The sequence below is a fragment of the Corvus kubaryi genome, unplaced genomic scaffold, assembly GCF_017639235.1.
Source record: "Corvus kubaryi isolate FWS band 111438036 unplaced genomic scaffold, C.kubaryi_AGA036_p1.0 37341, whole genome shotgun sequence".
Lineage (NCBI taxonomy): Eukaryota > Metazoa > Chordata > Aves > Passeriformes > Corvidae > Corvus > Corvus kubaryi.
In genome coordinates, this window is record NW_024581112.1 from 5,248,720 (window position 1) to 5,261,057 (window position 12,338).

Genomic DNA, 12,338 nt, shown 5'->3' on the forward strand with positions numbered 1-12,338 from the left:
AGAATATTTATTCCCCAGCAGTAAAATTGCTCCAAGTCTGGTGACTTTCCAGCATTGTTTTTCTAAACAAACTGGGCATGGGAAACCTCTGTTCCTGTGCATTCTCCATTTTTGTCCATTTTTTAAGCACATACTGCCTCTCCTCAGACCTGACCTCTCAGCCCTCTGTTCTCTCTGCTACACCATCTGTCACTCAGTCAGCCAAGGATCTCTCCTGGTACAGCAACCTGCCAACATTTTTGTTTCCTTTCCTGAACTCCCTTCTGCTTCTCTGCAGCTTTCTGATACTAAGACAGTCAATTTGTTCACAGAATCCCAGACAGAATTGTAAACAGGACTGTAATTTCACAATATGAAGGAACTCTGCTAATTTCCCTGTCCTCACAAGAAACATGTAACTTTGCCTGCTACACAAGGCAATCTTTGGAACTAACACAACCAAAGTGTCTCAGTCCATGAAGTTGTTGGTCCCTCACAAACGTCTTTACCTGTGTGCCCTCCACTCAGTGAGTGACCATTGCTTGATCTTTTGAGACATTTCTGCCCAAAAGGCTGTAGAAAATCACAGTTATTGCCTCGTTGTACCAAGACAGATAAAAAGCAGGAAAAGAGCTGCACTCTCACCACTTGGTGACACCACGACTGGCTCTGACTGCCGTAAGTCGTCACTAGCAGGAAGATTAAGGGACAGGATTATGACCATTCCGAGGCCTGTTCCGACCCAGAGACAGGAGGAGACAGCAGAGTCGTTCTTGCGGGCAAAAGACTCCATGAAGTACAAAGCTGTGATTGCCTCCTTTGAGTCCCTGTCGATACTGGACACGCTGGAGCTTCGGGAACGGCTGAAGGAGTTTTCCCTATTTTCTGCACAAATAAATATAAGCAAACAGGCATAAATCGGTGCTCCAGGAACAGGCACAAACCTGCAGCAAAGACAAACTCCTTGTAGACTAAAGAAAGTAAAGTTTTCTTAACCTGAGCAAACATTCTGACACTAGCATGATACCAGCTTGCTGCCAGTGTATATGTGTGGAAAATGCTGTCAGACCTCATCAGTTACATCTGCATTAGAAATAGCTGCCTATTATGGAGATTAGCATAGACTAATTAGAATTTACAACAGCCTTAGCTCAAAGGACTTGTTCTAAATAGCACAAAATAATTTTAGGCCCATATGTTACCAATGCATTTAGAATTAATCCATGTATCTCACTGCTGCAGGACATGAAGGGAGATGCCATTAGCAGCTTCAGAGCACGTGTCCCCTGCTCTGCTCTTGTTGCCATCACTAGGACATTCTAGCACTGCGTTCAGAGCCACCGTTTATTGGGAAGATATTAATAACTGCTCCCTGGGGAAAAGATACCCACTGCTGAACTGAACCCAGTATCCAAAACGTCTCAGGGTACAAATCCACTCTGGCTTCCCAGGGAGAGAAGTGAGAAACCTGCTCTGTGCCCTTGGCAACAACTGCAGAGTGAGCTGGCACTGCCCAAGCTTTAGCATGCAGCATTGAGAGCCAGCTGGAGACAGTGCTGTGCTCTGCCCACTGCAAGTGCACAGGTACAGAGACTCTCTCTCAGCTTTTCAGAGAGAGCTAACAATGAACAGGCCAAGGATCTCTGCCTTGCTTTGCCTAGTGCCAGGCAGGAAGCACAAAGCTGTGTGAGGGAGCTTCTGGCATTAGCAGGAACACTGGGGGCTCTAAAGCACAGTGGGCTGAAGAGTTATTGAAGAGTCAAGGAGCCAGAGGGAAGACGGGAGTAGGGCTGGCTCTTTGCAAAACGACTTGTGCCAGTGCTGCTGTTTATCAACTTGTAGCCAAAAATGGGATGAGATCATTGGAAACCCCCATGCTCTTTTGCAACAATAATACCTGGAGGTGGAGAAATAGTTGAAGGTACTGGATCTGAGATAAAGGTCTTGCTTCTGAACCTATCATTATGAAGCAGATTTATATCTGGTAGGAAATTGTCCTTTGTATAGCTCAGAAAAGAGTCATCTCTTCAGAGCCAACAGAAGTGTCTAAAAAGAGGAATACTTTCTGCCATGGTTGAAGAATAAAATTAGAAAATTACTTTCTCACATACTCCAGCTTAAAACTGAGCTAATCCTCACGCTGTATACAAGGTTCCTGTGTCCACCAGAGCAGCAGCTTTGCCAGTGAATCTCTTCCTCAGACAACAAACTGCAGCATCGTGTTCCCCTGCCCAGATGCCTCAGTGCAAAGTCATCCCTACACTGCAGCTCCCTGGGGAAGACTGGAGAGAACCAGGGCAAAGCACTGCTGGAACCACACCAAGTGGCGTGTGTGCTGCCTTAAGTGTTGGCACACAGGGATGGGGCAGATTCTCCTGCTGCTCTTTCACACCTAGGCCACCTTCTGTCCTTTGAGGGCTTCTGCAACTTGTCAAAGAGGAGTTTCACAGGACAGCCATCCCTGGCACTTCAGTTCTGCTCTCACAGAAAGTAGCTTATATCTACTTGAACTTCCGAGCACGGCCCTCGCCCCATTTCCACTTTCATGTAGGCACTGTTGTAGCTCTCTAGCTCTGTCTCAGCACTGCTCCATGTAGCTGCACAAATTGGGACTGTTGGCACATCTACAAACACAGCTGCTGATACCTTGAGAATTAGTGTCTCCCGTAACCCCAAGCACTTTGTACTCCTCCTGCAGGGAACTAGTTGGCCCAGCTCCTTCCTAAGCACTGACAGCTGCCAGGTAAAGAAAGGAAGACAGTAATTTCAAGGCAGAGATCATCAGGGCTCCATATATATATATATATATACACATTATTTTTTCTCCCAAAGGGTACCTAATCTTTAATAAAAATGCTATTATGTAATTAATCTTCTCTTTAACAGGTGTATTAATATCACAGTCACATAAAATTCAAATATGGTGGTGCTCAAGCTAAGAAAGATGTTGAAAGGACAAATGCAGTTAGTGTAGGCGCCATACACAGAACTTAAAATACATGATGTGCCATTTGCATGTGTCATCAAAGCTTTCTCCCTCCCTAAATTAACAAGAAATGTTCCTCACTCCTGTGCAGTACAGTTAACTAATACATCTCTGAAAAACTGACACTAACAGATATAATCTTTAGGACACTTCTGGGAACATACTGTGCCATTTTCTATTAAATACACTACTCAAACAAAAATTCTAAAGATCAGCAAGACATATGCCAAAACTTGATGTCATTAAACATATCTGAACAGCAAAGTCTGCAATTGCTATGTGACTTTATTGGCTAGCTCTAGAGCAAGGTAGAAATCTCTCCTCTTCCTAGATTTCAGGATAAAATTTAGTTAAGTCTTGTTCCCTGGGACTCCTTTCTCAAAGAGCTTCTACCCCAAACTCTTTATCTAGAAAGCACTCCACTGTATCCTGGAGAAACACAAAAGCACCTTCCTTAGGAAATTCAAAAAACTTGCCAAATCCTTTGCTAGTATGATTGCTATGTCTTAAAATGGCATCCTGTCTTCTCAAAGTTGACCTGCCAGTCTGTTGCAGTCCTTAACCCAACCACCATATTCCAGGTTTTCTGTTGTATTTTCCTTTTCTCGCTCTGCATGATGGGTGTAGAAAGAATGTCAGCTACAACATTTTTCTGTGTGTGAACTAGGACCACTTCCTTGTAACATAGGTCAAAGTTGATTTGGATGCTGTGCTTCAGGCGACAGGACATTCACCTGTGAAAAGCTCCTCAAAAATTTCCATCTTCTCCTCCTTTGGAGAACATCCTGCTGCATGGCACTGTCTCATAAATGTGCTTCTGTCTCTAAACTGCCTCCTGCTTTGAGGAAGCCCAGTACTCCCTTTTCTCTGAGAGGCACATATCCAACTCCCAGGATCCATTAGCTCCCACACAGGCCCTCAGACTGCCACGTCCTTTTCCTTCTTCCTCTCACACATCTGGATTTCTTGGCTCTTCTTTTCTCCTATATAGGTCTCCAGGCTGTTTCTGCAGCTGGCAGCCGAGAGCGCCATCAGAAGGCTCCAGTGGCCCCTGAGAGCTAACTAGTGACTAATTTGGGAGATGCTGGGTTGGATGATGAACAGCTCTGAGCATTATGACCTGCAGCCAGTGCATTTCAAAAAGCTGCATTCCATGAGTTAAGGCCACACAAAATAAACACCACTGCCATCCTAAGAGTAGCCCTGCTTTCTTCAAAAGGTTTTCATTCAGCACCATCCTATACACGGTCTGGGTTAATGAGCTGCAGGTGGAAACTCAGGAACCAACTTCCTTTGTGACACTGGACTGGTTGTTAAATTTGAGTGATGAGCAAGCAGCATACAAACAGAAGCTTTATGACTTAAAAGCAACCAAACCCCCTCTAACTTGCTTCCCACCTCACATAAAAACACACAGGACACTTCAGTGCACGCACAGGTTAAAAAGGAAGCTGGTGCTTTTGAGCCTTCCCTTTGTCCATCTGTGTGTGAGCAGTGCACTGCTGCTCATCGTGTGAGGATGTTCTGACTCCATGTAAGTGCTGGAGCTCTGGGAATGCAGCCCATTGCCATAAAGGCACAAGCATTGCAAAAGGACAGGAACAACTGAGCCAAACATCATCATGACATTTATACAAAAGCAGCCCTGAGCAGTTGTCCCAGCCCCTTCCTTGCCTGACAGAGTGTCCTGCTGCAGTGCACTGGTGTCTAGGGGAAGATTTAATTTAGGGTTTGGGGGTTTTCTGAGAATTTAAAAGATAATTTGATTAAATGATTCCATGTGTTTCAATTGCCACCTGTACAGAGCAGAGACTGCAGAGATTTTTTTTTTCTTTTAATTTCCTTTTACTTAGCAGAAATAAAACCAGAATTGCCTCACTTTCCCATGGAATTAAAAAAAAACCCCACATGTATGCCATGTTCAGGGAATGTTCTGACTTGTCTATTCTCAGCTTCAGCAAAAGTTTTGTAAGGGGAACACATCCTCATCTATTGCATCTGCCAGGAAATTATTACTGGGATTTTTATAAAACAGTGAAATTAGGACTAACACAGAAGCATAAAGTGATTTTCTTTAGGAAGTTAGGAATCAGGAAAATAGAAGTGTCACTTGTTATGAGCAATAAAAAAACCCCAAACCTACCAGTGACAAAGATTATTTTCATTGCAAATATTTACATTCATTACTGTAGAGTTTTGCAATTGATTGTCAGTGTCTTGGATGCTATTTATAGGTCCTTTCCTGGTTTTAAAGTAATGAGTAATTGATCTGCTTATGAAATAGATACAAAAGTTGACCTTTTTGACACGGAAATCGATAGATTCTGAAAAAAAAGAAAAGCTGAATGGTTTATATTCTCCTCACTTGAAGAACTCTAAAAGTTTTAATCCCAAACACCAAACCTAACAGAAGCCAATGGAACTATTTAAAACATTTGCCAGTTTGAGACCATCATCTTAAATTTTAAGACAAATCTGTCACTTTCAAAATTATGTAGTCAGGAAAGCATGCAGAGCTCTGAATGTCAGTGGAAACATACAGTAAAGGAATTATACTTCCATCATGAATTTGTGCACAGTAACATCACAGAGACACAGAGACCAAACCACGGCGCTTATGGCAACGCTTCAGCAACAGAGAGGAGAAAAGGGCAGGAAGTAACACACATTTAGGAACACTGCACATTTGCTGGGCAATAAAACCAACATTTTAATAGCACCACTCTAAAGCTGCATTCCACAGACAGCAATTCACAGGAAAGCAGCAGAAGTTGTCTTAAGCACGAATAATGTGCTAATAACCTGGAATTTTACTGTGAATGATTTCCTACCAGAATGAGTTAAGTAAGTTTCCCTAAAAAGATGCTGTGGATATGCAGCTTGCAGAGCACTCCAGCCATGCTGGCTGTGTCTGTGCTCTCATGGAGCTCACAGCTGTGGGAGGCTTGACCCTCCCTGGAGAAAGTTCTGAAATGTATTGGCCTGAAATTGCTACAATTAAGGCACTGTAACCTGAAAGGTTTCATGGAATTCCCACTGATACAAGACTGATGGAAATGATGGCAAACAAAGGCTTGAAAGAGGAAACAGATTCAAGGCAGCAGACCTGGACCTTTACTTTGATCTTTCTGGAATACAGTAAAGTTCAGGCTTATGCTGTAGTTCAGCAAGTTTTAAAAACAGAAGGGAACTGTCAGGGCAGAACCATTCTTCATGTTGAAAAGGAAGTAGAAATTATTTCTATAAAAATGCAAAAGATCTTTGCAGTAAGAATCTATCAAACTTCCATATTTAATGTATGAATCACTTCCCTTGACTTACACAAGCAAACTGTCTTCACATTAACATCACTAAGAGCTCAATTGGGACATAGTTTATAAGCTTGGACATATGTTTTTTAATCAAAGACATCACAATTCTCTAGAACTTAAAACCCCAACCTGAACTATCCATTCTGCTGAAGCATCTTTCATAACATTGACAGTTCAGGAAATAATAACTTGTATAACTTATATACATGGAAGTACCCAAGGAAAAGGTGGAGACAAAAGGCATCATGGAAGATGATGAAGCTGTGGCACAGCAACATCTCTGCCTCCACACCTTTCTCACCTGGGCCACCCATGGTGCTGAGGACTTCAGCCTCCTCCCCAGGCTGCCATTGGGATGGAAGTTCAGAGAGCCACAAAGTCTGGGCCTCCAGGAGCATGGGGAGTGGAAGAGGTAGGCCAAGGGAAGTGACCATGCCTGTAGCAAAACACTTTGTGTTGATATGAAGTTAAGGCTAGCAAGGAAAAAATGCTGAATTTGAGTATGCAGTGCATAACTTACCCTCAAATTCAACATGCCTAAAGTACAGTGTGAAATTAGCTTCACCTGGTATCAAATCATCATTTAAATTAAAACTGACTAGACATTCAGTGACTGTAAGAACAACAAAATTTTCCTTGAGTTGGTTGTTTTAAAAACAAGGAAAACTTGCAGATTCTCATAAGAAATCAAGTTGATCCTAGCAGAACCTAACAGAAAATGTACTCCAAGGAAAAACCAAACATGAACTGCATCTAGCACAACAGAGTTGGAATTCAGGCACCAGCAGCTCACATGCATCTATGCAAGGCTCTTCTTCCATTTCTTCTTTCCTTTCCTAGCCATCAGACATGCTCTTTCACAAGGCACTTCACTTCTTCAACAACCTCCTCCCACTCCTTTTTCCAGGGACATAGAACATTGCAAGCTCTGTTGTAACCAGATTTAGGCAGACACACACTTGAGCTCCATTTAAACCTCTGAGAGAAACCAGTGGTTATCTCTGATAAAGACTATGATTCACTCTAAATGATGACAGCAACTCTGGCTTTGTGCAGCCTAGTGACTGTAGAGCTCAGCAGAAAACTGAGGGCTGGGATACAGATCAGCCCAAGAGGACCGACCCACCCATCCATCCACCCATCCATCCACCCATCCATCCCTGCCTCCTGCAGGTTTCTGACCCTTCTGGTCCTATTTTTTATCTACTGTGGACCTAATACAAAATACTAATGTGTTCTAGGGAACTTGAACCCCACTGATGATCCAGAAACTGGGCTCCCTCTTGCAATAACAACCTACTCCTTGTGCTTGTCCCCTAGCAGACCTCCTGGGCAAGAGGCAGGCCCCAGCTATTTGCTTAAGACATTGACTCTCAGAAGCGCTCTCCCACTTCATCCTATGGAGATGGATTGAGGTAGGTGGACTGAATTGTCCCCTTACTCCCAGGACCAGTTGCCATTATTTCTGGTGCATCTGTATCACAACCAGACCGACCTTTGACCCTTGCTCACCTTTAAAGTATCTCCACATCTCCTTTCTAAAAGGAAGCAGAAGAGAGAAGGTTTTTATTTTACCTAGAGTAGTGAACAAGAACACCCTCACCTCCATCATAACTGAAAAAGACCTTAACACTATGGATAAGTCACTTCTGGAAACAATTATATTCCCCCAAGGATAAACTAAGGATCTTATAGTTCAGTGTTCAAACTGAATACTTTTAAAGGTATATGAAAACCTTACAGAAGACACTAGAATATCCTTCCTTGGAATATCTGCCTTTTTTTGCTGCCAAATGTTTTATTACAGCCATGCAGAATTTGCCGTTCAGAAATCTTTGAGATTACAGCGCCCATGAGATCAGAAGTGCTGTGATTTTCCTTAACATAGGAAAAAATAATTTCAGCTTCCTAATAGTTGCTTTTTTTATTTGAATAAAGCTTTCTGCAGTAAGAAAAACACTTTCTAGATATAGAACAAGTCTTCTGGCTGACATTTTTATCTGTTCCTCTGCACAGACAAGAAATATAGTGACAAACTGAACAGTTAGTGGGGACTGTGCTTTACCACAGCATCTCTTAAGTTTTTTCCTATTATACAAGTCTTACCAGTTACACTGATGGCAAAGTAACTTCAAACACTATCAAAATTGAAATGATTTACAGGAAGAAGCAACACCATAATCCCCTCCCCGAGAAATAAATAAAAGAAAAAAAAAATCAAGCCAAGGGCTTTTCCATCTGCTATGAAAGTCCAGCTGTGAAAAGCCATGGCACTCAGGGGCCTCATGAAGCATGGCCCCAGACCTGCTGTGCCATGCTCAGGGGATCAGGTCAGTCTGGCTTGGCTGCTTGGGCAAGGAAGAATACCAGAAATGATCCACTCTGCAACATGGAGAGTATTGGCAAAGGGAATGCACTGGAGAACATGAGCTGTTCTGAAAACCTGCCAGAGAAGCAATAACCTCCTCAGAGAATTAATTTCTGCAGTTAACTACCCTTGTGATCAAAATGAATCCCCAACTGTCTTCCTTAAGTCAGGCTTCTGCCTTAGTAATTTATGTCCTGTCCTTCTCTCAAGAGACGCATACAGCTGACTATTCCCTTCCTCTCTGCAGTACACTGCCATGCCTTTGAGTAATTTTGTGCCTTTTTTCCCCAACATTTTTCTAGATCAAGCAACCAGGTTCTTTTTCTGTTTCCTTGGAAGCCTAGGAAGCACTGCCTTAAAAACCAGACCAACCATCTTCTAGGCCATCATTACTTACCTCACATCCACATGTGGGCTTCAGACCCAACAGACCCAAGAAAAAAGGAGCCAGTGATAAAAACAGAAACCTCCCTCTTCTACCCCCACCTTGCCACATGGGAAGGAAACCTCACGGTCACATTTACTCATCCAGTGCAAAAAAATCCAATGTGTTATGGATACAGTGCTGCTGGAGACAGCTAACAGCACAGTAGTAACTAACAAGGGAAAAATGATACAAATTTTATAAAAGCTGCACAGCAAACACTGCAATGCTCAGCATGACACGAGGTGAGTCTGCTTCCTCAGGCAGTGGCCTTTTTTCTAAGATAACTACTCGGTATCATGTTTCAAGACCCCAACTACACCACACTGGACTTACAAAAGCAAGTGTCAGCCCTTCTCTATGGCTTCACACACATTTTAATACTGAAGAAGGTACAGATCAATCCAAAGGCTTTGGAAACCTTGTTATATAAACAACAAAACAAAGTAACAGGCTAACATACACACATAGAAAATTACTGTAAAATTTGCTAAATACAAAAAACAACCCAAAAGCCTCAAAAAAATCAGCATCAAATCCAAAATCCACCAGCAGAAAAAAATCTGCAAGTCTCAAACAGACTACCTAGAAGGCTTTTTTTTTTATGGTAATTTTCACAAATACTTTTGATGAATACAAGAAGTTTAAAGTATATAGTATATACTAAATACTGTGCATTTCCCAAAACAAATTGGACAAAATCATGCAAACGAGAGAACAACTTTTCCCCGAACAACTGTAGTCATTCTATGCATATACAGACACAAAAGAAAAACTTCAAGCATAAAAGTATGCTGGATCAGTTAAAATGCAAATTGTGTTGCACTTGCCATAGGATTTTGATAAGGTTATTAAAAATAATAACTAAATACTTGAGTGGTTCGTTCTGCCATCTCACAGTGACATTCAATTCAAGTGATCTGTATCAAATTTTAACTACGTATAATCAAAAGAGTTAATCCAAAAGCTAAGTGCTGAAACGGAATTGTTTTCAAGGAAAACTACAGCAAATTCAAAGACTTTGTTCTTAGCTTTATTAGAAAATTAAAATGCACAGCAAAACCTTGCTAGGATTCCTTGTTTAGAGGCAATTTTGTAGCACCAAGATGTAAATGGCCTTTCTAGAAAAAGGTAATTAGGCTGGACTAATTAGAGACTACATAATGGGGAATAAAAAGAATAATAAAAAAGACAGTTTTCTATGGCTGTTGCTGGAAGAAAATAAATTCCCAAACACAACATTTCAAAGGAAAAGCTCCACTCTGTCTTTACTTTCTTCCCACGATGTATGATGGAACTACACGTGGACATATCCATGCAGAATGCCCGGATTTCTGCATGGATACAGACAATGAGAAAAAAAATGGCAGAGTCAGCCAGCACAAGCCAGAGAAAAACATTTTGAGAATGTAAAATGGCTTGAAAAAGCAGTGTTTGAAAAAAACCCAGAACAACCAATAACCAAGAAGAAATCTGAAAGACTTCTCTTAACACATAAAGCAAGGAGAAATGTGTGCCAGCACGTGTATCTGTGCACGCATCCATGTACCCACCAGCTACACAAGTACAGCCACACTGAGCTCCCTCCCACACCAATTTTATTTTTATTCTTTATTGCCTCTGTTTTCTTTAATTCAGTGTTTTCTTTAATCTAAAATTACAATTGAAAACTCAACCAAAATACGTATTTTGTTTTCCTGTGCAGAAAAGAGGCAGATGTTTGGGGTCTATTGATCTACACTGCAATTCTTGATCAGATTGGCATCTCTGCAAGTTTAAAGCTCTTAGGCTGAGATGGACTATTTTGGATCTGTGCCACAGTACAGAAGGCAAATCAGTTGAGCCACACATTTTCCCCAGGAAGCTAAACAAAAATTTAATCCCTATTTCAGTGTTTCTGTGAGGACCTGCAGAAAAATTGGGTGCAAGTCAGAGCCCAGAGCTGGAACAGACTGAAACATGAGCAGTGCAAATGGCTACAGCCTGCAAAGAAATCCACTAAGCTTGGAGACAAAACACATTCCCATTCTACAGATTGTTATTGTGGGTCAGAATCTCTGTAAGGATTTTATTGGCTAAGAATAATTTGCATTCATATGTCTTTTTTATTACTGTTGATATTTAAGAGCACAACGTTAACTTGATAATAAAAACTTTAGTTTATACTCTGTGCAAGAAAAGCCTCATGAAAAAAATATAATCACTAACTCCTGAAATCTGAAAAACTTATTGTCAAAAGGGACTTGAAGTTTAGAATTTAGAAGTTCAGCAATGGAATTTCCTGTATTTGGGTTTGTTTACAATGCCAATAAATTCTTCTATTATTTCAAGAAACATGCTGCTTAGTCAAAAGTATGTGCAAACAAGATTGTTTAGAATCAACAATCATGGAATCATAGAGTAGTTTGGGCTGGAAGGAACCCTTACAGGTCATCTAGTTCCAACCCACCTGCAACAAACAGGGACAGCTTCCACTAGGTCTGGTTGCTCAGAACCCTGTCCAATCTGACCTCGAATGTTTCCAGGGATGGGGCATCCACCACCTCTGCAGGCAGTGTGTTCCAGTGTTTCACCACCCTCACCATACAAAAAATCTCTTCCTTATAAATAATAATATGCCATTGAGAATTTGCAAGGTTCTAATTTCTTGCTAAAATTAGATAGAGAATACTGAGGAACTACAGAATTTTTTACTACAGCCATGAGAGTAGTGCATTTCTGAATGCAGAAGATACTGAGACAACATGTAACATTTCAAAAAGCATCAAAGAGGATGATGAGGACACTGAGAAAAACATAGGTTTAGGCAGTAACAGTAATGATGCATCACTCCTCTGCCACTGCCATACCTGGCTTTTGAATTATTCTTCTATGAATGTGGAAGAAATATCAGCACTGTATGAATCTGAGCAGTCTGCAATATTTCAACCAGCAGAAAACAAGACAACTACCCTCCCCTTCCCCCCCATTTCCTTCCTATGATTCATCATTGCAAAAACATTCTTCAAAAATGTTTGTCTATATCAGGAATCCTTCTGCAGAAGTAAAGAGGTGAGAGTCAGCAAAATCTTGACAATCAGCTCACTGGAACGAAGTCAGAAGAATTTATTGTGTGAAAGTTTCTTGAAAATAGACTTGATAAAAATGCTGGAAATACACTTCCTATTGTACCAGAAGGTCAGATTTAAATAAGTAGATTTTGAAATCCAATGTGACGGGAGAAGATTCATTTATTATTCTAACAAATGTCTTATGATTACTTACCAAAAT

The 12,338-nt window shown here is 41.2% G+C and overlaps 1 protein-coding gene across 9 annotated transcripts in view; it reads right to left on the reverse strand.

Moving 5' to 3' along the window:
- The window catches only part of STXBP5L (syntaxin binding protein 5L), a 184,668-nt gene that overhangs the window by 7,452 nt on the left and 164,878 nt on the right, over window positions 1–12,338 (reverse strand). For all 9 annotated transcript variants that reach the window (XM_042031704.1, XM_042031707.1, XM_042031708.1 and 6 more), the window contains one exon: window positions 625–864. In XM_042031704.1, coding sequence (XP_041887638.1) covers window positions 625–864 — 240 coding nt within the window. The remainder of the gene's footprint in view (window positions 1–624; window positions 865–12,338) is intronic.